Source organism: Lepus europaeus, chromosome 10, assembly GCF_033115175.1.
Source record: "Lepus europaeus isolate LE1 chromosome 10, mLepTim1.pri, whole genome shotgun sequence".
NCBI lineage: Eukaryota > Metazoa > Chordata > Mammalia > Lagomorpha > Leporidae > Lepus > Lepus europaeus.
In genome coordinates, this window is record NC_084836.1 from 8,297,437 (window position 1) to 8,323,086 (window position 25,650).

The 25,650-nt window shown below is 62.1% G+C and overlaps 1 protein-coding gene across 2 annotated transcripts; it reads left to right on the plus strand.

Annotated features, from left to right (window-relative positions):
- Window positions 1-601: 601 nt before the first annotated feature.
- On the plus strand, window positions 602-14,085 carry CBX7 (chromobox 7). 2 transcript variants are annotated; one of them, XM_062202827.1, is made up of 6 exons: window positions 602-700; window positions 2,295-2,338; window positions 8,642-8,707; window positions 10,725-10,791; window positions 12,616-12,967; window positions 13,207-14,085. In XM_062202827.1, exons 1-6 carry the CDS (start codon window positions 641-643, stop codon window positions 13,359-13,361), a joined length of 744 nt encoding a protein of 247 aa, XP_062058811.1. In that variant the 5' UTR covers window positions 602-640; the 3' UTR covers window positions 13,362-14,085. The 2 variants fall into 2 exon arrangements, with proteins under 2 accessions (XP_062058811.1, XP_062058812.1); XM_062202828.1 differs by having other exon boundaries at window positions 12,895-12,967.
- Window positions 14,086-25,650: the final 11,565 nt, after the last annotated feature.

Sequence of the window (25,650 nt, forward strand, 5' to 3'; positions counted from 1 at the left end):
GACTTGGGCACTCGCACGCCCGAGACTCCCCAAGCCCGTGGGCACCGCTCCCGGCTCGCCAGGTGTCCGTCTCCGTGTTCCCGCGGGTCAGGCGTCGCCCTGAGAGCAGGGAGCCACGGGGAGGTCTAGAGCGCGGGGCCGCGGGGCCCGCGGGGCCGGGTCTGCCCCCGCCGCGAGCCGGGGTCGCAGCGCCGACGTCCCCGACGGGGTGGGCGGCCGCCACGGCGGCCCCGGTGCCCGCTTCCTCCCCCGGCCCCGCCGCTTCCGCCGCCTCGCGGGCCGGGGCAGCGTTCGGGCCACGTGAGCGCCGCACCAAATAAGTCCCGCGGGCCACGGCCCGGGAGGGGGCGGGGCTCCGGGGGCGGGGCCGGCGCGCGGGGCGCGCGCCCGCCCCGCCCCCCTCCCCGCGCGCGCGCCCCCGCTCGCTGGCGCCGAGGAAAACGTTGCGCAGGTTCAAAAATGGAACGTCGGCGGCGTGAGGGCGCGCGAAGGGGGTGTGCGCGCGTGCGCGTGCGCGTGCGCGCCCGGGCGAGGGTGACGGGGGACCCCGCTGGCCCGAGCCTCGCGCGCAGCAGCCGCGGCCCCGCAGCTCCGCCCCCCGGCCCGGCCAGGCCCCGGGCCCGCTCGCCCGCCGCCCCGCATGGAGCTGTCAGCCATCGGCGAGCAGGTGTTCGCCGTGGAGAGCATCCGGAAGAAGCGCGTGCCGGAAGGTGAGGCTGCCCGGGGGCGGCTCCCGGGACCCCGGCGGGGTGGCCTCCGGGACCCCGGCGGGGGTGGCCTCGCGGGCCCCGCACCCGCCGGCAGCGCCCGCTCCACGCTGCGGGCGAGGGGCCGGGGAGTGGCGCGGGGGGGGGGCAGGGCGCCCTGGCTGCTAGGCCCGGGCCCCTCCCCCCACGCGCCCCGCAGCCCGTGCCTCAGTTTCCCCGCCGCGAAGAGAAGTGAAAGTTCCTGGCGCGGCGTGCTGGGGGCCGCGGAGCCGAGGCTGGGCAGGGGCCGAGGGGTCCCGAGTGCTGTCCGCCGCCTCCCACCTTCGTTCCGGACCCGGGGCGACTGAGGCCCCGGTGCGGGGCCCGCCTCGCCTCGCCCCGCGCGCTGGCGTGCGAGCGGGGTCTCGAACTCGGGGCGCGGGGCGCCAAGCCCCTCCGGTCGGAGGCGGAGCTGGGGGAGAAGCCTGCGCCGCCGCTGGACTTCGCCCTCCCGCCGTCCCTGCCCCCGGCGCACACCCCTCTCCCCGCTCCCACCCCCCGGGCGTCCTCGGAGCCGCTCCCCCGGCCTGCGCCCGGACGCTGGGGCCGCGCTGGTCCCCGCCTCGGGGCCGGGCCGCGGCGGCCCGCACGTGCCGGCCGAGGGGGGCTCGGCCCACGCGGGAGCCGGGCTGGGGGAGGTCCTAGCGCAGAGTTGCCTTCCTGGCGCGCACCAGGTGGTGTTGCCTCCGCTCGAGTCCGCAGCTCCCCGCAGGGGGCAGCTGGGGGGGCGGGAACGGAACCGGCTCAAGGTCAGCAGCCGCCTGGCCAGAGGGAGGGCAGAGCCGGGGGGCTGGGCTCGGTGACGGCCAGCCCACCACCCTCAGCTCTGGCATCCCGCCGTCCTGAGTTTGCTCCCCCCGCCCCGCTGTGGAAGGATTATTCCTTGCAGGGCAGGTACAGGGATTACCCGCGCTGGGCGGGGGTGGTGCTCCGAACTTGGGAGCCTCCGGGCCCCAGAGAGCACGGGGAGCCCCAGGGACACCTCCTCTCCCTTGCAAGTGGCCGTGCCACTAATGGGGTCCGTGCTGGCTGGTCTGGGCGTCAGTATCAGAAGAGTGGCCAGGACGGACTTGGTCGGCAGGGGCTTCGTCCGCTGAATGGACTTCAGGGCCCCTAGCTCTGGTGAGGGAGACAGGGCCTGGCTCTGACACCTGGGGGGGGGGGGGGTTGGGCTGGGTGCCTGCAGGTGAGAGTTCTACGGGAGCCTCCCCAGAGACCCGGCCGCAGGGCGCTGGTGCACATGGCTGGGGGCAACTCCCTGGGAGGGGAAGGAGCCAGGGTCGCGCACTGGGACTCTGGACGCCGGATCTTCGACCGTGGGGTGCCTGTTCGCACCTGGGCTCCGTCTGCACAGGAGCCCTGGGGACGTCTGGGGCCGGCGCGGGTCCCACGCTGCAGCAGGGAGGGTGCTCTGGGCGGTCGCACAGGGTGGGGGGGCGGGGGGGTGTCTGGGACTGGGGGACCCCTGTCTCTCTCCAGAGGGCTTTTACTGGCCCTCGAGTGGTGCAGGACAAGTGCGTGTCTCACCGTGTCTGTTTCTCTTCCCAGGGCAAAGTCGAGTATCTGGTGAAGTGGAAAGGATGGCCCCCAAAGTAAGGCTCCTTGGTGTCTGTCCGTCTGACCGTTCTGTCCACCTGCCCGTCGCTGCTCCGTAGGGGGCAGCTGACCGCGCTTTATCACCCTCTTCTCTGGGTCTCAGTGGTCCCCCTGCCCGGCAAGGAGTGCCGAGGGGCCACCAGCTCCCCCCTCCCTTTGTCGCCCTGTGCTGGCAGGGGGGAAGCCAAGGGCCATCACCTTGGCTTCGGAGCCGGCGCAGCGCTGCGTGAGTCCGCAGAGCCGCACGGCCCGAGTGCGCCTGCTTTAGGAGGCACTTGGAGTCCAGAGAGTGGGTTCTCAGCCAGCCTTGTGAGGGAGCTGTGTTCCTGAAGGCTCAGAGAGGGCGAGCAGCTTGCCTTGGGTCACACAGCGGGGGACTTGAACTAGGGCTTCCCACTTCGAGGCCCTCTGTGTGCCTCCATAACCCCCCATCTCTGCCACAGAGGCTGGAGGCTGGGTCTCACCCCCTCTCCCACTGGCTCCATCTCTCGTGCCCCAGGCCCAATTAGGAACCTTCCCACGAACCAATCAGGTCCCAGCAGCAGGTTGTTGGGAAAGGGAACGTGCCCTCGTGGGGCCTCCCCATTGGCCTACAGATGCCCCACCCCCTGGAGACCGACTGCTGGAAACCCCCTCTGTGCAGGGCTGTGCTGTGGGTGCCAGTGGTTTTCTGTTGAGGCTGTGGAGCTGGTATTAGGTCCCGGGAGCATTCCAGGACAGCCCCTTCTGCCTCAGTTTCCTCTGTAAAATGGGCTCAGCAGTCCAGGCCCTGCCTTCCAAGAGCACAGGTGCAGGGACCCGCAGTGGCCCTGGCTGGAGACAGGCTTGTTTACCCGCTTCCCAGGTACCCTGGGAGGCTGACACCCCTCCTCCAGGGTGATCAAAGGCATGCTCTGGCCTGGGTGCAGGTGCGGTCAGGGGAGCCGGAGTGAGGCAGAGGCCCTGACTCCCGGGCACCGCCGCCCCTCGCGGCTAAGGCACCAGGGCTCCGGGGACCGGCCTTAGCTGCTGCCGGTCCCCTTCTCCGTGGCCCCATCTTGTGAAAGGTTTGGTTCTCTAAGCAGAGACCCTCAGTAGCACAAAGTTGTTTCTGCCGCTTTGCTGCTCCTGAGCATCTGCCGATCAGAGCCAGCCAGGAGGGAGGGGGAGGAGCCAGCACCGGGCCTGCATGGCTCTTCTTGGCTTGTGCCCGGGCCTTGGGCCCACCGGTTCCCTAGCAGGCAGAGACCACCAGAAGGGGCCTCAAGCCTGCCCTTGAAAACATACGCGGTGTGTTTGGCACAGCGGTTAGCTCGCCTCTTGCGACACTGCGTCCCACGTGGGAATGCCTGGTTCGAGTCCCAGCGCCTTCACTTCTGATCCAGCTTCCTGCTACTGCATCCTGGGGGGCAGCAGGTGACAGGGCAAGTACCCGGGTCCCTGCCACCCACGTGGGAGACCCGGCTGGAGTTCTGGGCCTGGCTTCGGCCTGGCCCAGCCCTGGCTGTTGCTGTTGGCGGAGTGTACCAGCAAAATGGAAAGTTCTTTCTCTCACTTTGTCACTGCCTTTCAAGTAAATAAAAACAAATAAAACATATATATGAATATTTTATTTATTTAGAGGCAGAGAGAAATGGAGCTGCTGTCACTCCCCGCATGCCTGTCCTAGCCCCTGGCTGGGGCAGAAGCCAGGAGCCAGGAACCCAATCCAGGTCTCCACGTGGGTGGCAGGGCCCTGGGTACTTGAGCCTCCACCCCTGCCGCTCAGGAAGCCGGGCCAGGAGCAGGGCTGGGCGTGGAGCGCAGGTGCCTTATATGAGACAGAGGCGCGTTAACCCCAGGGCAGGTGCCCGCCCCGCGCCTGCCTTTCCTCCTGGAGAGTTGGACTGGGTGACCTGGGCACACCTCCCTCCTGCCCAGGGGGGTTAGGACGCTCAGATGATGGACCCGTGATCGGTGCTGGCTCAGCCAGACCAAGAGCTTCCACCCCCGCTGGGGAGCACACGGAGGGACGCAGCGGCCTCTGAGTGTGGGTCCCGGCCTCTGGGTGTGGTGTGGTCCTGTGCCTTCGGCAGGAAGGGGGCACCGGGCATTCCGCCCTCCACGGCGGCTCCGGGCAGCCTCAGGCATGACGCAGCCCACCCGTGTCATTCTGCAGACCGGGAAGCTGAGGTCCCCGGCGGCCGCATGCCACATGGTATCCACTTCACGCTGACCACGTGCCGCCCGTGGGAGACAGGGTCGCTGCCCCGCCCCACCTCAGGCGCGGGGACCCCGAGGTTCAGCCTGGGGGAGGCAGAAGCAGGGCGCGCTGTGCCTTGCTGGGGAAGAGCCGAAGAGGGCAGGAGCGGGCAGCGGTGGCAGCCTCTGCCCGGCCTGGGCGCTTGGGCTGGGCACTGTGGGCACTGCCAGTCTGCGGGGTGGGGGTGGGCGATTCAGGTCGTCCCCTCAGCAGCCACCCCTCACGTGGTGGGGACTTCAGGCCCCTCAAGTTTCCTGTACCCACACCCCAGGGCGGCCCTCCCCCCAGAGCAGGTGGTGCACGGTGGGGGGGGGGCTGTGGGGGCTGTGGGGCCGGGAGCCTCCCCGCCCCCCCCCCCCCGCGGGGGATGGTAATTGCCAGCCACGGGAGCTGCCTGCAGCCGAGACCCCTGCGTGCCTGCCCAGGACCCTGCCGCTGCCCCTGTGGGTCTGCCTGCCTCTCCCACTTGGGAGAGCTCAGCGATGGCATCAGGGGCCCAGCCGGAACCAGGCCGCCAGTCAGTGCGCCCGGTACCAGCCAAGTCTTGGCCATCTAACTGCCCCACGGCAATGCCACAGGCTGCCTGGCAGGACTCGGCCGCTCCCTGGGACACACGGCCCCAGGTGACGGGAAGGAGCCTGTCTGCCGACCTCTTGGCCATTTCGGTGGGAAGTGCTCCGGCTGAGGCTGGCCTGTCTGAAGTGTGGTTGATGGGCCAGCTGTGTGCCTCCATTTCCCCACCCTGGCGCTAGGCCCGCAGGGCCCGGCCGAAGACTGCCTTAGACGAGGGGCGAGCCTGCAGCTGGGGTTTCTCTGCCAAGGCGGGGGTCGGACAGCGGCAGCGGGGTGGGCCCGGCTTCCCGTGGACCCAACTCGCGCTCGTTCGTGTGTGCTGCGTTGCCCACGGTGCAGCCCCGGCTCTGGGCGCCTTCGGGTCAACCCTTCCAGTCCTCACCACAGCCCGAGGCGACGCCCCCACCCCGCAGCGGTGGGGACGCTCGGGGGTTGGGGGAGGCCTGGCTCTGCAGGGTCGCTGGGGTGGCCGCACCCGCCCCGCGGTGCCTGCATCACAGCTCGGCAGCGCCCCGCGCTCGCCTCCCCGGGAGAGCCTGGCGTTGGCTGGACACACGGTTACCCGCCCCCTCCGCGCCCCCCAGCCCCTGTCCGATCGGGCTTGTTTACCCGGCTTGGGGGCGGGGCGCGGCGGTCACGTGGCCGTGTTTATCTCCGAGCCGGCGCTTTGTCCCCGCCCCCTTTGGTTGGCCCGGCAATCGAGGCGCGTGCCCTCCCCGTGCGTTCGTGCGTGCGCGCGGCCGCGGGGGGGGGGGCATGAAACCGGAGCCGCCTCCGGCCCCTCCCACTACGCGCCCGGGCGAGGGGCGGGATGCTGGGGCGCCGGTGCCCCGGTGCCCGCCGTCTGTTCCCCGCCCCCGGCTGCCAGGTGCGGCCCCAGGTGTAGCCACGGGTTGGCCGCTTGCTTGCCCAGTGACCGTGGCAAACCAGGTGCCTCACCTGTGCACCGTGGGGTGCGACCTCAGAGCTCGCCTCCGACCGTCGAGGAGGGAAGGGGTCTTGCTGTAGCTCGCGCACCTGCTGGTACTGTGGCTGCGGCGGGTTTTTCAGAAATGGGGGCCTTGGCCGGCGCCGCGGCTCACTAGGCTAATCCTCCGCCTTGCGGCGCCGGCACACCGGGTTCTAGTCCCGGTCGGGGCACCGATCCTGTCCCGGTTGCCCCTCTTCCAGGCCAGCTCTCTGCTGTGGCCAGGGAGTGCAGTGGAGGATGGCCCAAGTGCTTGGGCCCTGCACCCCATGGGAGACCAGGAGAAGCACCTGGCTCCTGCCATCGGATCAGCGCGGTGCGCCGGCCGCAGCGGCCATTGGAGGGTGAACCAACGGCAAAAGGAAGACCTTTCTCTCTGTCTCTCTCTCACTGTCCACTCTGCCTGTCAAAAAAAAGGGAGGGGGGCCTAGAGGAGGATAGCAGCTGGCCGGGGGTCAGAGGCGGCCCCTCCCGGGGTCTGGCAGTGGCTAGAGAGAGGCACACCCGCGCCCCTGCCTGCCTGCTGGCGACACCTGAGCCCCGACCCGGGGGGAGACCCCGAGGCTGTGGCCTAAGTGCGGCCTCACCCAGTTCACCAAGCCGCTCCCAGAGCACCTGGGTTCCCCTGTGGTTGCAGGAGGCGGGTAGGGGTGGGCAGGGGTGCTACAAGGCCCTCCAGGCCTTCCCTGGAAGGGCAGGGTGCCCAGGAGGAGAGCGCAGCCCGGGCAGATGGCAGAGCAGGCCTTGCTGCTGGTGTTTGACAGACGTCCCGCACAGCTAGCACCAAGATTTCTTTTTTGTTTCAAAGATTTCTTGACTTATTGAAAGAGATCAGAGAGAGAGAGATCGATCTTCCATCTGCTGGTTCATTCCCCAGATGGCTGCAATGGCCAGGCCAAAGCCAGGAGCCAGGAGCTTCTGCATCCCACATGGAGGGGCCCAGGGAGCTGTCACAAGGAGCTGGATGGGAAGTGAAGCAGCCGGGACTCGAACTGGTGGCCGTGTGTGGGCTGCTGGTGTCCCTGGCAACAGCTTTGCCTGCAGTGCCACAGCACTGGTCCCAAGATGAAGGCTTGAGTTCAGTTGACTGGGAGACGACAGGGCAAGTGTTCTGCCCGGCCTCTGTGCCCTAAGCCTCCCATCTCCCATTTTACCCAGCGCAGCTCTGGTTGGGATCATAAAATGCGGATCCTGCTCTTGTACGTGTGTGTGTGCACGCACTGCGTGTGCTTTTTAAACATTTATTAGACAAGGGGGAGAGCAAGCCCCCACTCCCTGCTTCATTCCCCAGATGCCTGCAGTGGCCAGGACTGGGCCAGGGCCAACGCTGGGGGCCAGGAACTGAATTCGGGTCTCTCAGCTCCTCGAGCTGCCTCCCAGGGCCTGCGTGGGCAGCGAGCTGGAGCCGAGCCAGGAATGGAACATAGGTGTGTTCAGCTGAAAGGTCTTTTATGGTTGTATCTGTCTATGGCATATGATACTGGATTTTCTTCATTTATGGAAGTCATAAAGTTTGCTTTTAAAAATAAAATAATTTGATGGGCTGGCACTGTGGCAAAAGAGGTAAAGCCATTGCCTGTGATGCCAGCGTCCCACACGGGCGTCAGTTCGTGTCCCCGCTGCTCCACTCCTGAGCTGGCTTCCTGCTAACGCTTTGGAAGAAGCTACGGAAGGTGGCCAAGAACTCGGGCCCCTGCCACCTCCTGGCTCCCGGCTTCAGCCTGGCCTAGGCCTGGCCATTGCAGCCACCTGGGGAGTGAATCAGTGGATGGAAGATTCTCTCATTCTGTCTCTTCCCTCTCTAACTCTGCCTTTCAAGAAAATCAATCTTTTAAAAATGTTTTGAGCAAAAACATGGTGACATGCTTTAAAGGCAGGTAGTAAGGAAATAAGGGCAGGGGGCCAGGGGCCAGGGGTCATAGCAGGTGTCACAGGGTGGCACCCCAGAGGGCTGAGCTGTGGGGCTGCTGTCTGGTCTGGAGGTGGTGGAAGTAGCGAGGGGCCTGTCCTAGGGGCCCTGAACCACTGGGTCACCAGAATTTACCAGATCCCCGCTGTGTGCCAGGCCCAGAGTCAAGGGGCCTTGAGACCTGGCTGTGATGGCACAGAGACGCCTGTGCTGAGGAGGGAAGGGGCTGGGGCTGGCAGGGGGGTGGGGGACAGCAATGGCGTGTGCCCCCTGGGCTCTGCCCTCAATACCTCCACGCAGTCAGCCAGCAGAACCCTTCATAGGTGGGACGCTGAGCCCCTGAGCCGTGGGTCAGTTGCTCAAGGTTGCCCGGCTGTCGAGGGGCAACCTCGCAGGCCCGTCCTCTCCCAGGCACCGAGGGTCTCAGGCGAATGTGAGGGCTAGTGGATTAGAATGGGATGGAATGAGGAGAGTTTGGTGTCCCTGGAGCCCACAGGAGACCAGGCGTGGGTCCAGCTCTGTGAGCAGGCCGCAGTCACCTTATCAGGAAGAGGCCCAGGCTTGCCAGGGGTGGCTTTGCAAAGCCAGGAGGAGGCCGGCCAGTGCTGACCTCTTGTTCCTGTCCCCAGGTACAGCACGTGGGAGCCGGAGGAGCACATCCTGGACCCCCGTCTCGTCATGGCCTACGAGGAGAAGTAAGGGGTTCCCGCCAGCCGCGGCCGGCCAGCTGCCCCTGAGGTGTCCTGGGGAGCCGGAGCCCGCCGCTGGCTTGCTCTGGGCAGGGGTCCCAGGGGTGGGGTGGGGCTGGAGGCGTCTGACCAGGCAGGTGGTGGGTGTTGAGCCCAGGCCAGCGGAGGCCCTGCTCCCTCTCCTGTTGCTGGGAGGTGTGGGCTGTAGAGTGGCCCTGGTGCTGCCTCCCGGAGGTGCCCCGTGTGCAGGTGGCCAGGTCAGTGATGCTGTGGTGGCAGCCCGGAGACCGTCTCGCGAGAGTCTCTCGCCAGGAGCAGGCTGGGGAGGCCCAGCAAGGCCGGGAGGGAGTGTGGCCTTGGGAGCCGTGGAGGAGTCTGTGCGTCAGCTGACCACGCCCTTCTCCTACGCCCCCCCAGACGGCCTGAGGCTGTCGCAAACCTTCACACAAAACCGAGTTTCCACTTGGCCTGGTGCAGCCGCCTCCTGAGACAGGGATGAAGGTATCACTGGACAGGTGGGGACACAGGCTCTGAGGAGCTCGGGGCCTGTCCAGGAGCCTCCCTGGCCACTGGCACGGTGGGGCTCCGCCTGGGCTCCCTCCAGGTCGCCACCGCGTTCTTGTGGCTTCTCCCCAGGAGGCTGTCTGCTGCTGATTGGAAGACCAAGTTTTCGTTGTCCCTCTTTGAAAGTCAGAGTGTCCATGTCTCACAGCTTCCCTCTGCTTCCTTGGGTGCTTGGCGGGGCCTTGGTCACAAGGGTCATGGCGGGGGGGCTTGGAATGAGGCGAGGGGGGGCAGTGGGCGGCTCTCCAGGGCCCAGAGTAGAGCCCTCCGTCTGGCCTCAGGTGGCGGCTAGCAGGTGCAGCCATTGCCACCAAGAGCCCCTCAGGCATCCCAGCTGGACACGTGGGGTCCCTGAGAGGTGGGGCTGCGGCTGCCCAACTCCTGCTTCCTGGTGGCCTCTCAGGTGGGGGCTACAGAAAGCAAACGGGGTGAACTGAGACAGGGGGCAGAGAGAAATGCGGGGTTCTGCACACATGAGCACGCACACACTTGTATGCAAGCACTGTGTACACACATGCACACTCATGGCACACATGCATACACATGTGCACCCACGTATACACACATGCACACACCACACATGCATGAACATGCACACAATACATACATGTGCACATGTATGAACACGTGCACACATGTACACATATGCATACACACGTGCACATACACACAGCGCACACACGTATATGCATGTATGCACTCGTGCACACATGCACAGTGTGCGCACATGTGCACACACATGTATACACATGTGCACACATACACAGTGTACGCACAGCGCACACGTATACACAATGCACACTCATGTACACAGTGCACACAGCACACATGTATACACACATGGCGCACACATGTACACACATGGTGCACACATGTATACACATGTACATACACAGTGCACACATGCATACACACAAGCGCGCACACACAGTGTACGCACAGTGCACACACGTGCGCACGCACACACTTTGGCACTGTTCTTTGGAGCCTCTGGTTGTGCTGCCTGGTGTGCAGCGTGTGTGGCCCTGCGGTAAGCATCCTCTGCTGGTGCCCTGGTGCCCGTATGTGTGCGAGGACAGCACCGGGCAGGGTGACAGGTCCACCACGCAGCCGCAGATGGTACAGACGGACAGGGGCCTGTCCTCCCCAGGGGCCTCAGATCCCAGGGAGGGCAGGCTGGGCAGCGTGTCCCTGGCAGGCAGCGAGGCTGAGGTGCAGGTGCCTGCGCAGCTGCCCTCGGAGCAGAAGTCGGGGCTCTGCTGGGGGCCAGTCGCAGTGGCTTAGGGCGGAGCCTGTCTGGAACGGCCCCGTGGCTCCTGCCTCAGTGGCCAGTTTATAAGATGGGAAGACTGGGCTCTGCAAGACAGGTGGGGAGGTCTGGGGCAGGTCTGGGGCGGGGCGCGCCTCCCCCTAGATGTCACCAGCATCTCCTTTTCTTTTGCCGCCTGCCTCGTCCCAGGGAGGAGAGAGACCGAGCATCCGGGTATAGGAAGAGAGGTCCGAAACCCAAGCGGCTTCTGCTGCAGGTAACGCGGCCGGCCCCGCGCCTTCTCCCCCTGCCCACAGGCCCCGCCGCCCCGCCCCTCCCAGGCGCTGCAGGGGACACACATGGTGGTGGGGGGCTGGGGCTCAGGAAGACGCCCTGTGTGGACCGACCCTCAGGGAGGGAGGACATGTGGCTACAGAATCCCAGAGGGCTTGAAGGCTTAGAAATCTGCAAACAGGCCTTCTTGCCCAAAGTCCCAAGCATAAAATTGTAATATTTGGGGATCTTACAAACCAGAAGTGAGGGGAATGCGGGGCCCTTAGCAGCCTGGAGCCACAGCCGCGGAGTATCTGGCTCCCAGGAATGGTCGTTTTTGAGTAGGAAGGGCTGATAGGGCCTCCCAGTGCTGTCTGGTGGGTTCCTGCGTCTCAGCTGTTGGGGCACTGTGCTGACGTCAGTGGTTCACAGTGAAGCAGTGGGGGTTTTGTGGTTCTGGGCAGGTCTCTGGCCTTGTCTGTTGGGGTCTTCTGGCTGCAATGGGGGAGGTAGGAATGCCCACGCTCCCTAATGTAGTGAGCCCCCTGGGGATTCACAGTCGCATGCTGTGGACACGTGGGCCGTGTGCAGTGTGGCCACCCCCGTGGGAGAGCATCCAAGGCTTCTGCACTGTGGGCCTGCTGGGACTGGGTCTGAGGACAGGAAGCAACACCTCCGGGGCAGGTGCATGGGCCACCTGTCGCCGGGGGATGAGTTGCCCCTCACTCAGCAGCTTGAAGCAGCGAGTCGGGGGCGCCTTCCTGGCCTTTGAGTGTTTCCTCTGCTAGTCCGGAGGCCATGCTGCTTTGCTGCTGCCTTGCCTGGCTGTGGCTGGCCGGTCCCTCGCCACGGGGCCTCCCTGTAGGACTGCTGGACAGCCTCACTGTATGGCCGCGCTTCCCAGAGTGGGTGGCCCGAGAGAGGCTCGAAGTCACGCCCCACGCACATGGGCCTGGACCCAGGGCAGTCATGGGGGGACCCCCTGGAGCCAGCTGCTGGGTCTGTCCACCGTTTCACTAGAGGGAACCAAGGCTCGGCCGGGGCCAGCAGCAGGACCCCCCCCCCCCCCAATGTGACTCTGGCAGCTCCTGGGCCCTGGCAGTCATGACGAGAGCCCTGTGGAATGGAAGGGGCGTCCCTGGGCTCTCGACGCCTGTGGCAGAGGAAGGAGTGGGCTTTGACGGAGCTGGGGGGGGGGGGTGGATTTTCCCACCCCTTCCACCTGAGACTTCTCCCATCGCTGTGTTGCCCGGCGCCGCCTGCCTGGTCTGGGGGGGTGGGTCTCTGGTGACAGGTGTGACGGGGTCACCTGGGAGTGACCCGGGATCTCCCAGCATCTTGCCACCAGGGGTCTGTCTAGAATTCATGCGGATCCCTTCCAAATCGGATCAGCAGGGGCGAGGCGGGCCAGAGCCGTGGGTACACGTGCAGGCCGCTGGCAGAGCTGTCCCCGCGGCGGCTGTCGCAGTGCCCACACCGTGGCCCCCGCGTCACACCGCCTTGCCCCAGCGAGCCGGCCCGTTTCAGCTTTGGTGGTCGTTTGGGAAGCGGGGGCCCTTCCTTAAAGTAAAGGTGAAGCCCCTGTTGTGTTGCTTCGCGAATGTGGACTTGCTGTCTCTGGTTTGTGCCTCCTGTGTGCTGTTCTGCTGTGATCAGCCCGGTGGTCCCCAGCCGTGGGCAGATTAGACCACACCCGGGCCCACCCGGCAGCGCAGCCGGGCCGAGGGGAGGGCTGACGGGGTGCTGGGGGGGGGGGGGCCGAGCCGTGGAGCCGTGGCGGTGGGTTGGAGGCGGGGCTGACCCGCCGTGCCCTGGCTTGCCCCCGCAGCGGCTGTACGGCATGGACCTGCGGAGCTCCCACAAGGCCAAGGGCAAGGAGAAGCTGTGCTTCTCCCTGAGGCGCCCACTCGGCAGCGGGAGCCCCGAGGGGGTGGTCAAGGCGGGGGCACCCGAGCTGGTGGACGAGGGCCCCTTGGTGCCCACCCTGCCCTTCCCACTCCGCAAGTCTCGCAAGGCCCACAAGTACCTGCGGCTCTCGCGCAAGAAGTTCCCGCCCCGCGGGCCCAGCCTGGAGAGCCACAGCCATCGACGGCAGCTCTTCCTGCAGGAGTCCGCGACCCCAGACGTCCTGCAGGCGGCCGGCGAGTGGGAGCCCACAGAGCAGCCCCCCGAGGAGGAGGGTAAGTGGGCGTCAGAGCGGACCGGTGCTCCCAGCATGGCGTAGCTGCCGACACAGTCCGGCCGGCTCAGGCCGAGCACCTGCCCTCGGTCTCTCATCCAGCCAGGGAGAACGCTCAGGGCCTGGCCCTGAGCTGGCTGGAAACGCGGAGGGGAGTGGGGGGTGGCCCTGCTGCCGCAGTGCCCACCTGCGCACCTTATTGTCAGCGCGGCCCATGTCTCTGTCTCCCGGCCGCAACAGATGCAGACGCGGCCGACGGGCCCCCTCCCTGGACACCCGCGCTCCCCCAGAGTGAGGTGACCGTGACCGACATCACCGCCAACTCCATCACCGTCACCTTCCGAGAGGCCCAGGCGGCTGAGGGCTTCTTCCGAGACCGCAGCGGGAAGTTCTGAGTCGCCGTGTCTGCTCCTCTTAAACTGTTTGCTTCTGGGCTTGGGGTGGGCACTCCCAGAGCTGGGGAGGGCTCCGGGGAGGGGTCATTATCTTATTTAAAAAATACCGAGCAGAAGGAGGAGTGAAGTTGCCAGCGCCCTCCACCACCCTGGCCTTCCTCCGTGAGGGTGGAGCACAGGGAGGCCTCTGGCCAGGGCTGGGGAGGCCAGCCGTGCTCTGTCACCGGTGCCGTCTCCTGGACAGGAGGGGACGGGGGACGGCCCGCCCGGCTCTGCTGTCACCTCTAGACGCGCACCAGCTGGTTCTAGAAGCTGGAGGAGCTGGAAGGCCCAGTCCCCTCCCTTAGCAGCCCTCCCCTCTTGGGTTGACCCCCTACACCTTTTTTTTTTAGCCTGGGTCTTTGTTGCGAACTTTCCTCTCCGTGTGTGGGAGGTCACGGAGGCCGGCTTCGAGCACAGGGGTGGGGCAGGGAGAAGGGCGGGAGGAAGGGCTTCTCTGCCCCCCAGGGAGCAGCTGCCAGCCGGGCCCCTCTGCTGAGCGCTCCCCTTCCCCCACCACCCGGCCGTGCACGCGCCCAGCACGCAGCCCACTGCACAGGTGTGCACACACTGCCCTTCCGGCTGCGTTCACAGTGACCGTGGGGTCTGCAGCCGTGTCCGCGTGTCCACGTGACCATGGGGTCTGCAGCCGTGTCCACGTGACCGTGGGGTCTGCAGCCGTGTCCGTGTGACCGTGGGGTCTGCAGCCGTGTCCGCGTGTCCGTGTGACCGTGGGGTCTGCAGCCGTGTCCGCGTGTCCGTGTGACCGTGGGGTCTGCAGCCGTGTCCACGTGTCCGTGTGACCGAGGTGTGCAGCCATGTCCAATGGGCCGTGCAAACCTCGCTGGGTAACCCTGACTAGGTGAATGTGAGGCAAATTCCCAGCACAAAGAAACTTGCCACAGCCCCACTCCCCGCCCTGCAGCCCTGCACGCACACACCTGCGGCCGCTCCCAGCTCCCTTTGCTTGCAGTGGCCAGCAGAGGGCGGGGCTCGGCCCCAGGAGGGCCCGCCCTGCCTCCCCTGGTTCTGGTTCTTTCTCACTCAGGTGACTTCACAGCCCCCATGGTTTGCTCTGCACCCCCCATCCCCACCCCCGGGCCACTCTGCATGTGGGTGTGGCTGTGGTGGTCTGGGGGGAGGAGCGTCCCGCCACTTCTCAGGGCAGCCTCACTCCAGAACCCCTCCTCCTCCGCTCTGTCCTCTCCGGCCGAGCTCGCTGTCCCACGGGGCGCGGGCTGTGCTGGGTGGTGGGTGAGGCCAGGCCAGGGCTGTGTCTGCCAGGCAGTGGGCGCAGAGGCTCCAGGCTGGTAGCTGTCAGCCAGCGAGGGTGGCTTCTGGGGAGGGGAGCGGAGAGCGGGGAGGAGGCCGGCCCCTACCCTTGCACTGCTGTCAGCCTGAGGTCAGGGGCCCTGGAGGCCGCCTGCCCCCCCGCACCCCCAGCTCAGCTATGACTGAGACAGGGACGCCCCCCCTTCCCACACCAAAGACGCCTGCACCCTGCTTCCTGGGAGGCTGTCGGCCAGGTCCTGTCGCCTTGCTCCTCAGTCCTAGCGTCCAGGTCACTTCTGTGCTTCCACTGGGGTGATCCCTTCTGGGGTGACCTCATTCACCCCGGCCCCGGGAATGGAGTCCGGGGGAATCGCCACCCACCCAGCCGTGGGTCCCTGGGGAGGGAGGGAAGGGGCCGCTCCGTCTGGGGGCTCTTCCTGCGCAGGGGCTCTCAGTAGGGGTGGGGGTTGCGGGGTTGCTCCAGTTGGCCGTGTTGGCCCGTGGCTGTGGGATGTGGCGGCAGCCTGTCCCCATTCCTTGGACCCACGCCGCGTCCTGCTCCCTGGGCGTTCAGCCCTGCTGTCGCACAGGCTGGCTCCGTGGCCACAGCAGCAGAACTTCTCTCTTTGGAGCCCTGTGGCCCAGGGTCGCGGCCCTGAGAGGCCCAGCTCTGGCTGCCCCTGGGGCTCGTGGACAGTCATGAGCCAGCTGCTCGGCGGGCAGGGCTGGCGGCCACTGGGACCTTCTCCAGCCCAGGGCAGGTGACCCCTGCAAGGGGCTGGGTGTGGCCAGGGAGTGTCCCAACAGGGGCCAGGGTGAGAGCAGGCCAGGTGGACGGTGCCTGCCCACTCCCACCCACAGCCCCCCAGATGGCCAGTACTCTCGGGGTGGGGGTCTTGGAAGGCACGCAGCCCCTGCTTTTGTTTCCCTGGCCCACCCCAATCTGAATGTAGAGACCCGTGGGTGTTTCCCTTTTGCCGTGGGGCTGGGAACCGGGGCCCTGGCTGTCGCTGCCGCCGGGATGATCCCCGTTGCCAACGTCTCCTCGTCCCTTGCTCCGGGGGACAGCGCTAGGCTCCTGTCCAGTGGTGTAGCCTTTGCTTTACACGTGGCGAGTGGTCGCCGGGTCTCGGCGCAGGAGTGCTTCCTTTGCACAGAATGGGCTCTGAGCTTTGTTCAGACTCAATGAATGTACTGGGGCGGGGCGGGGCGCCAGCGGCCGGCACAGCTCTCCGGTGAGTGTGTGCTGGGCGGCCGAGCGGGTGCACAGTGTGCTTCTATTTTTGTACTGATGTTGGTAAGAGACTGTATAGCATCTATTTATTTAGATGATTTATCTGGTAAATGAGGCAAAAATTATTAAACACACAGTAAAGATGATTTTAAAAAGCTCTTGGGTTTCAGATCATTTGCCCCTCAGGTGGCCCCTCTGTGCCGAGGAGGGGCTGCAGCCCCAGCACGGGAGCCTGGGTTTCAGACCCAGGTGTGGCAGTGACCGTGATGCTGAACCATGGGGGAGGCTGGCCCTGGATGCCTGGCCCTCTGGGAAAGTCCCTGGCTCAGGGCCGGCGAACTCTCCCCCCTGCGGGGAGCCCACGGTCGCAAGTGTCCCTCCTCGCAGTCCCTGTGCGGCCGCCCTGCCCGCCGCGCCCCTGCAGCACGTGCTCTGGGGAGCTCTCCCCCCGCAGTGCTGGGCTCTGTAGCTTCCTGTGACCCGGCTTCCGGTCGCTTCGCTGTTTTGCTGCCTCCCTGCTAGAGTGATCTGCTCCAGAACCCCAGGGCAGCCAGCCGCCCAGCGTGTCCGGGACCGTTAGGGAGCAACACCAGCATGCCTGGCTGGACCCGAGACAGGTGGGAGAGCCCTCGGGGCACAGCTGGTGCTGGCGAGAAGAGGCCGTCGCAGCTGGTGCACAGGCAGGAGGCGTTTGGGTGCCGGCATCGTCAGACAGGGGTTGATTGTTGGGAGAGTGAGGGAGACGTCAGCATGATGCCTGGGGGACCGCAGGTGGGGCGCCTGTGACGCCGGGTCAAGTCCCAGCTACTCGGCTTCCGGTCCTGTCAGGAGGCAGGAAGGGACGGTGAGCCTCCTGCTCTCCGGGCGAGGGGACGGGGCAGGTGGGCCCTCCAGCCTCCAAAGCTTTCCACCCGCTGAGTCTGTCTCCTCAGAACCATTCTAAGGCTGATCCCACATCGGTGACGGTCGCCGGCAGAGGCGGGCTCCCGGCCACGGTCTGGTCCGCCTGTTGAGGCTGATGACCCCCCACACACACCTGGAGGGGGTGAAAATGTTGGGGAACGACCCGATCAGGGTCTCTGGGGAGGGCAGAGCAGGCCTCCCGGGCAGGCACGAGATGCCCTGAAGGAAGGGCAGGGAGGGAGCATGGCCTTGGAGCCCACTGGGGCCGGGGTGCGGGCCAGGACCCACCTGGCCCAAGTGGGTATAGCCAGCTTGCCTGAGGCAGACCAGGGGTTCTGAGGCTGCCACCGTCCCTGCTGCTTCCAGTGGTGCCAGTGCCACCATCCAGGGCTGAGCCATCGCACGCCTGTCCCCACGTTTCTGAGCAGGGAACACCCACCTGGCATCAGAGGGCCCCTGGGGCAGGGAGTGAAGCCAGGGCCCGAGCCACGGCTGACGTCAGAGACCAGCACCAGGAGTGTCCGAGGGAGGCATGTAGGGTGTTTGTGGGAGGGCTCTGCGGGCCGCTCTGACAACATGCCGTGGGCTACACGGCTTAGACACAAATGAATTTTCCCGCAGCTCTGGAGGCTGGTGTCCAAGCTCAAGGTGTGTGCAGGGAGAGCTCCTGGGTGCTCACCTGAGGGAGAGAGGAAGCTCGGGGCCTCCCCCTCTTCCTGTCCTGGGGGCTGCACTGCGTGGCCTCTTCCAACCCTAGCCCCCCTCCCCGCTGGGCCCCACTCCAGATCCCTCACACGGGGTTGGCTTCAGCTTCTGCCGTGGAGGACACAGGCTGGGCCTCAGGCAGGAAGGCCCCACAGCACTCCTGAATCTGTGAGAAAAACACGGTGGATGCCGTTTTTAAATGTCTGATTATATATAAGAAAAGTTCCAGCATATACAAAAGTAAAGGCAACAGTCAATGACCTCCATGCCCACCCTCCCCCCCCCGTGATCCTCGCTTTCGCTGGGACACAGATGTGGGGCTGTGGACACTGGAAAATGGTAGCCAGGCGCTGGCACTGTGGCTCAGTGGGTTAAGCCACTGCTTAGGACAACTTTATCCCATGTAGCAGCACCGGTTCAAGTCCCAGCTGCTCCACTTCCAATCCAGCTCCCTGTTAATGACCTGAGAAAGCAGCGGAGGACGGCCCAAGTGTTTGGGCCCCTGCACCCATGTGGGAGACCCAGGTGGAGTTCTAGGCTCCTGGCTTCAGCCTGGTCCAGCCCTGGCCATTCCAGCTTTTTGGAGAGTGAGTCAGCAGATGGAAGGCCTCTCTCTCTCTCTCTCTCTCTCTCTCTCTCTCTCCCTCTCTCCCCTTGCCTCCGTAACTCTGCCTTTCAAATAAATAAATCAAGCCCCCCAAAAAGGAAAGAAATTGGGGTGGGCATTTAACCCAGCAGTTCCAAGGCCTTTGTCCCACAGCAGAGTACCCAGTTCAATCCCTGACTCTGGCTCAGGTAATTGGGCCCCTGCCACCCACGTGGGAGACCTGGATGGAGATCCTGGTTCTTGACTTCTGCCATGGCCCAGTCCCGGCAGTTGGAGGCATTTGGGGAGTGAAGCTGCAGATGGAGTGCTCTGCCTCTGCCTCTCAAATAATTAAATAAATAAATTTTAAGACATAAAACTTTTAAAAGAACATTAAGACATTAAAAATGCTTAATTTATTAACAATAACGGGATGGTGCTGTGGCGTAGTGGGTAAAGCCACTGCCTGCAGTGCCGGCATCCCATATGGGCGCCGGTTTGAGTCCCGGTTGCTGCACTTCCAATCCCACTCTCTGCTGTGGCCTGGGAAAGCAGTAGAAGATGGCCCAATTCCTTGGGCCCCTGCACCTACATGGGAGACCTGGAAGAAGCTCCTGGCTCCTGGCTTCGGATCGGCACAGCTCTGGCTGTTGAGGCTGTTTGGGGAGTGAACCAACGGATGAAAGATCTCTGTCTGTCTCTGCCTCTCTGTAACTCTGCCTTTCAAACAAATAAATAAATAAATCTTAAAACAATGGACCCATTGTGTGTTTTCTTTCTTTCTTTCTTCCTTCCTTCCTTTCTCTCTCTCTCTCTTTCTATTTTTTTAAAGATTGTATTTATTTATTTGAGAAACAGGGTTACAGAGAGAAGGGTGTCAGAGAAAAAGGTCTTCCACCCTCCCATGTGGGTTTAGGGGCCCAAGCCATTGGATCTTCTGCTTTCCCAGGCCATAGCAGAGAGCTGGATCAGAAGTGGAGCAGCCAGGACTCAAACCGGCGCCCATATGGGATGCCGGCACCCCAGGCGGAGGCTTAGCCCACTCCGCCACAGCGCCGGCCCCCTTTTTGTGTTAATACAAATGTTTTATGAAAATTAACTCCAGTTTTCACAATTACTTAGTGAGAAGAGTTGGCATTGTTCTTGCTTCTCCCCAGCAAGTCCTTTAACATCCGGCTTGCCCTGCCTCTGTTAACTCTGGCCAAGACAGAAATTCCACCACACACTGTGCCAACGTGACACACATGTGCCCACATGCCGGGAAGACAGTCTGCGTGTTCCGCACATTTGGGAACACCTTTGGGCCATGCAGCCCTGGCAGGGTCCTGGAGAGCCTCTGGGAGCCGCTGTGCTGCTGTTCGTGGCTTGGAGGGGGACATGGCCAGGCCATGGACCAAGGTGCGCTGGCATCTGGCCGGCCTCTGCCGTCGGTGCCTAGAGAGTGCCCGCCGCAAGGGGGCGGCTCCCAGCGTGCCCGTTCCCGAGGCCTCCTAGACAGACAAAGGCGGAGCAGGCAAGCTAGGGGGAGACAGAAACTGTTGGGGGAGGAGGGAAGAAGAGGCGCCAGGAGGCGGCGGCTCGGGGCATGGATGGAGCCCAGGGGTGAAGAAGGCTGGCAGCCCCCCGGGCCACGTGGGCCATCCTGAGAAAGAGGAAGGGCTCATCCCAGCGTGAGGGGAGTGAGCAGGAGTGGGGGGCTGCCGCCTGTCCCAGAGGTTCCTGCTGGGGAAAGAGGAGGCAGATCTGCCCCAGGCCCCCGCCAGGCCTTCCCATCCCTCCCCTCGCAGCCTTGGGTCTGCTCCCGGCCCCCAGCTTTGCGGGGACCTCGGTGGTGGCCGAGCCTGCCATGCTCGGGCTGCTCCCCAGGGGTCCGGCGTCTCCTGCCCCCTTCGGTGGCTTCCGTGGGTTTCAGCGGCCTCAGCTACGGGATGCATCCGGGCCGCGGGAGACAGCGGGAGACAGCGGGAGCCTTGTGCAAGGAGCGTCGGAGAAGGGCGGGCGAGGTTCTGGTGGGCGGCCCCAGGGCCCTGCACCTGCCGTCCCTCATCACTAGGGTGCCCTGTGCTCTGGCTGCGAGGGAGAGCGGACATTTTTCACCCGTTCTTCTATTTGTCCGCTCGCCCTCGTTCTCATCCATCCGATCATCACTGCCATCACCCGGGCTTCAAGAGAACAAGTCCAGCCCGAGCCTCTCCCTCGCTTCCCTCCTCAAATCCTGTAAAAGCACAGTCAGGAAAATGCAAGAGGCAGCTGATCGTAGGGCAGGGACACAGGCAAGGGCCACCCGGCCCATGACAATGGCAGAGAAGTTTCCAGAAGGCACCAAAGTGGCTGAGGCCGGGGAGGCAGAGGGAGCCGTCGGTGCTGACTGGGCACCAGGGGAGGAGGCCGCGAGCCGTCCGTGGGCTTTCAGGGAGCAGCTACTGATGGCTACAGGAGAAGTGACTGCCCAGCGGCGGATCAGAGGATTAGAGCAAGCCTTAGGGAAACCACCCCTGATGGGGCGTGGGGAGAGGCCCAGCGTCACCGCGGTGACCTGGAAGTGGTTATGGGGACTTTGGGATGGGCCCCTCCCTCCAGGTGCACCTGTGCGTGGCTCACTCACATTGGATGGGTCTGCGTTGTTTAATAGAGTTAATTTGTACGACTTTTTTTTTTTTTCCTCTAAGATTTATTGATTTATTTGAAAGTCAGAGTTACACAGAGAGAGAGGGAAAGGCAGAGAGGGAGAGAGAGGTCTTGCGTCCGCTGGTTCACTCCCCAATTGGCCTTAATGGCCAGAGCTGCGCTGATCCGAAGCCAGGAGCCAGGAGCTTCTTTCAGGTCTCCCACGTGGGTGCAGGTGCCCAAGGCCTTGGGCCATCTTCTACTGCTTTCCCAGGCCAGAGCAGAGAGCTGGACCGGAAGAGGAGCAGCCGGGACTAGAACCTCTGCCCATATGGGATGCTGGCACTGCAGACAGTAGCTTTACCTGCTACGCCACAGCGCCGGCCCCATTGTATGGCCTCCCTTAGAGTTCTTATAAACCGCACCTCTGAAGCCACACACTTCTTGGGGGTCCTCACGCAGCCAGGGTGTGTGGCAGTCGGCACCACTGGCTGAGGACAGCGTCTGTTGCAGTGGCCTTGCTTCTGAGGCCACTGTGACAAAGTGTCACACGCTGGCTGGCTTTCGGCAACACAAGTCCAAAACGTTCTGGATGGAGAGAACCTGGCGGCGCAGTGGCGAGGTGGCCGCCCGGCCGTGTCCTCATTTGGGTCCACTTAGCCAACCATGGACTCTCAGCAAGATGGATGTGACCAATCCCCAACCCGGGCTACGTTCCCAGCCCCCTCTGCTGTCCTCTGGCGGCTTCCGGCCTCTCCCCTAAGACGGGCGAGCATGGTCTTTGTCCTCTTCATCTCCCCACCTGGCTCCCTGGAGCATGGGGGCTACATCCTGGGCCATGGGGGCCGAAGTCCTGCACAGGAGGAAGCTGGAGGCGGCCCAGGACCTGCTGACTGTGGAATGGCCCTTTGCATAAGCGCCACTCAGGGCTGCCGCACTGCACGGCCCCATGGGGGCGCTGTCACGCTGTGGCTCGGCCACCAGCCCAGGGCTTGTTTCTTGCAGGCAATCTTGATTTCAATGAATGTGATTGACATTGGATCATTGCTTTACTATCCAGGAGGATTTCGTGCATAGAAAAAAGACTCGTTCGTGTGTATGGTTTAGCGTTCCACGGATCAAGCTCCTACAACTCTCACAATCAGCTTTCTCTCAGCATCTACACACTAGCAATGTGGTTAACTGGATATCTAGCAGGACTGGGTCTTCTCAACTCCCTCCCTCTGAAACGTGGGCACAGATGCAGTATTTCAGACGGACTGGGATGGCAGCGATCTGATCGGTTTCTGAGTACTTACAGGAAGGCACCAACTGCGATTTAAACGGAAACCTTGACCATGAGTGGAGTCTCTCTTTAACTCGCAGTAATAGGGGCCAGCACCCTGGCGCAGAGGGTTAGGCTGTGGCTTGAGTCGCCGGCACCCCACACAGGAGCCAGTTCGAGTCCTGGCGGCTCAGCCCCCTGCTAATGCACCTGGGGAGGCCGTGGAGGATGGACCAAGTACTGGGGTCCCTACCACCCGTGTGGGAGTGATGTAGGCTGGCAGATAGGATAAAACCGATTAGATTTGTGAGCTGGAAGACCACGCCCCCGGCGTGATCTCATGCCCCTACCTGATCCCGCCTGTACGAGGCCCTGCCAATTAGACTACATAACCACGCCCCCCTGGGAGTAAATAAAAGGTCTGGAACACGTGGGCCCTTCCCTGGTTGTGCCACGGGTCCGTGGGCTTCTGGCCGCTGGCTCTCGGCTTTCCTGTCTACGCTCGCGCTATGTGCTCGTGGCCGCTCTCTGCCTGGTAGGGACCCAACGTGGTTTCTGGACCTGTCTCTCCCCTAGTGAAAGCCTTCACTCCCTGTGTATTTCTCTCATTGAATAAAAAGCTTAAAAACTTACCATGCTGTCTGGGCTACTTGAGCCAGTATTTAGAGTTCTTCTCTGAATAAGAACCCACAGGGTTATTAATATTGAAAATTGTTAATAGCAGGACAATATCAGGAGGTCCAGAGGAGCTCCTGGCTCCTGGCTTTGGCTGTTGCAGCCATCTGGGCAGTGAACCAGTGGCTGGAAGCGCTCTCTCTCACTCGTTCTCTCTCTCTTTCTCTCCCCCTCTCTCTCTGTAGCCCTGCTTTCAAATAGCTTTAAAAAATAATGTTTATTTCTGGGATCACGAACTGATAAGTGTCCCTTTGCCATAGAGATTTTTTTTTTTTTTTTGACAGGCAGAGTGGACAGTGAGAGAGAGAGACAGAGAGAAAGGTCTTCCTTTTGCCGTTGGTTCACCTTCCAATGGCCGCTGCGGTAGCACGCTACGGCCGGCGCACCGTGCTGATCCGATGGCAGGAGCCAGGTATTTCTCCTGGTCTCCCATGGGGTGCAGGGCCCAAGGACTTGGGCCATCCTCCACTGCCCTCCTTGGCCACAGCAGAGAGCTGGACTGGAAGAGGAGCAACCGGGACAGAATCTGGTGCCCCGACTGGGACTAGAACCCGGTGTGCCAGCACCGCAAGGCGGAGGATTAGCCTAGTGAGCCGCGGCGCCGGCCTGCCATAGAGATTTTTTAAAAAATATTTATTTATGGGGCCGGCGCCGCGGCTCACCAGGCTAATCCTCCGCCTTGCGGCGCCGGCACACCGGGTTCTAGTCCCGGTCGGGGCACCGATCCTGTCCCGGTTGCCCCTCTTCCAGGCCAGCTCTCTGCTATGGCCCGGGAAGGCAGTGGAGGATGGCCTAAGTGCTTGGGCCCTGTACCCCATGGGAGACCAGGAGAAGCATCTGGCTCCTGGCTTCGGGTTAGCGTGGTGCGCTGGCCGCAGCAGCCATTGGAGGGTGAACCAACGGTAAAGGAAGACCTTTCTCTCTGTCTCTCTCTCTCACTGTCCACTCTGCCTGTCAAAAAATTTATTTATTTGAAAGGCAGAGTTACAAAGAGGCAGAGTGAGACAGAGAGAGATTTTCCATCCACTGGTTCACTCCCCAGATGGCTGCAATGGCCAGGACTGAACCAGGCCAAAACCAGGAGCCAGGAGCTTCTTCCTGGTCTCCCACGTGGGTACAGGGGCCCAAGCATTTGGGCCATCTTCTACTGCTTTCCCAGGTGCATTAGCAGGGAGCTGGATTGGAAGTGGGGCAGCTGAGACTTGAACTGGCGCCCATATGGGAAGCCAGTGCTGCAGGCAGAGGTTTAGCCTACTATGCCACAGCACCAGTCCTGGTATGGTGATTGGATTTAAGAAATCTTATTGCTATTTTGAACATAATATTTATCCCTATAATCTTTAGATTATGATTGTGAATATAGAGAAAAAGATTTTATATATTCATTTTGTATTTAGCTTTCTTATTTGAGAATCTTTGAGAAAAAATTTCAAGTGTCTCAGATATGCAAAGTAGAAAGTTGTCACCAACAGCCACGGAAGGGTCGCGAACCACACAGAAGGTGTGTATGTTCTTTTCCAGTGTTTATGCTTCTTTGCTTACTGCATGCGTTAGGATTCCAAGACAAAGTTGAATACATAGTAATAGATACCAGCCCTGCACATCCCCAATTCAGTTGAAATGTTTTTTATATTTTGCCATTTATAATATTTACTGTCTTCCATAAAAATTCTTTCCATTTTTTTTTTAAAGATTTATTACAGACAGGTAGACACACACACACACACACAATTTTCCATCTGCTGGTTCACTCCCCTATTGGCCGCAACACTTGGAGCTGCTCCAATCCAAAGTCAGGATCCAGGAGCTTCCTCCGGGTCTCCCATGCGGGTGCAGGGGCCCAAAGTTTTCGGCCATATTCTATTGCTTTTTCAGGCTACAGCAGAGAGCTGGATCTGAAGTAGAGCAGCCGGGACTCGAACCAGCGTCCATATGGGATGCCAGCACAGCGGACGGTGGCTTTACCCGCTTCGCCACAGCACCAGTCCCAAAATTTCTTTTCTACACTTCAATATATTTATTATTGTTTTACTTAATGTTTTAATGACGGAATCCCATGAAAGTCTTTTCAGCATCTACTGGTATGATCACAAGATTTTTCTTCTTTGTACGTAATGAGTTATGCTTATCAATTTCCTCACATGGAATCATATTTGCACTTTTGGGATAGACCTTATTCAGTCATAATTTATTATTCTCTTAATAAATAAATAATTTATAATTTTTGTATCTATATTCATACATGATATTTATTAAAAACGATTTATTTATTTGAAAGAGTTACAGAGAGAGAGAAAGAGAGAGAGAGAGAGAGAGAGAAAGGGATCTTCCATCCAGCGATTCACTCCCCAAATGGCTTCATTGACTGGGGCTGGGCCAGGGTGAAGCCTGGAACTCTGCCCAGGTCTCCCACGTGGGTGCAGGGGCCCAAGCACAGGGTCATCTTCTGCTGCTTTTCCGGGCGTAGTAGCAGGGAGCTGGATCGGAAGTAGAGCAGCTGGGACTTGAACTGGTGTCCATATGGGATGCTGGTGTCACAGGTAGGGACTTAACCCGCTGAGCCACAGCGCCAGCCCCTCGTGATGGGAATGATCTGTGAGATTTAGTACCGTCTCTGCTTTTGTACTACCTTTGTCAGATTTTTGTATTAAGGCTGTGTCCTCACATAAGAATTGAGGAGATTTTCCATATTTTTCTGTAATTAACCTTTTATAAATGTTGAAAGTGTTTATTTTGCATTCTTTAAAGGTTTGACAGAAAGATTTTAGATACATTCGGTCCTCCCGGTTTTTTTTAATGATAGATCTTTATGTTTCTAATCTCCTCCACAATAACGGGTCTATATAAGAATTTATTTCTCCTCTTTTCAAAAACACTTTTTCAGGGGCCCGGCGCTATGGCGTAGCAGGTAAAGCCCGTGTCTGCAGCACCAGCGTCCCATGTGGGTGCGGGTTTGAGACCCGGCTGCTCCACTCCTGATCCAGCTCCTTGCTACATGCCCAGG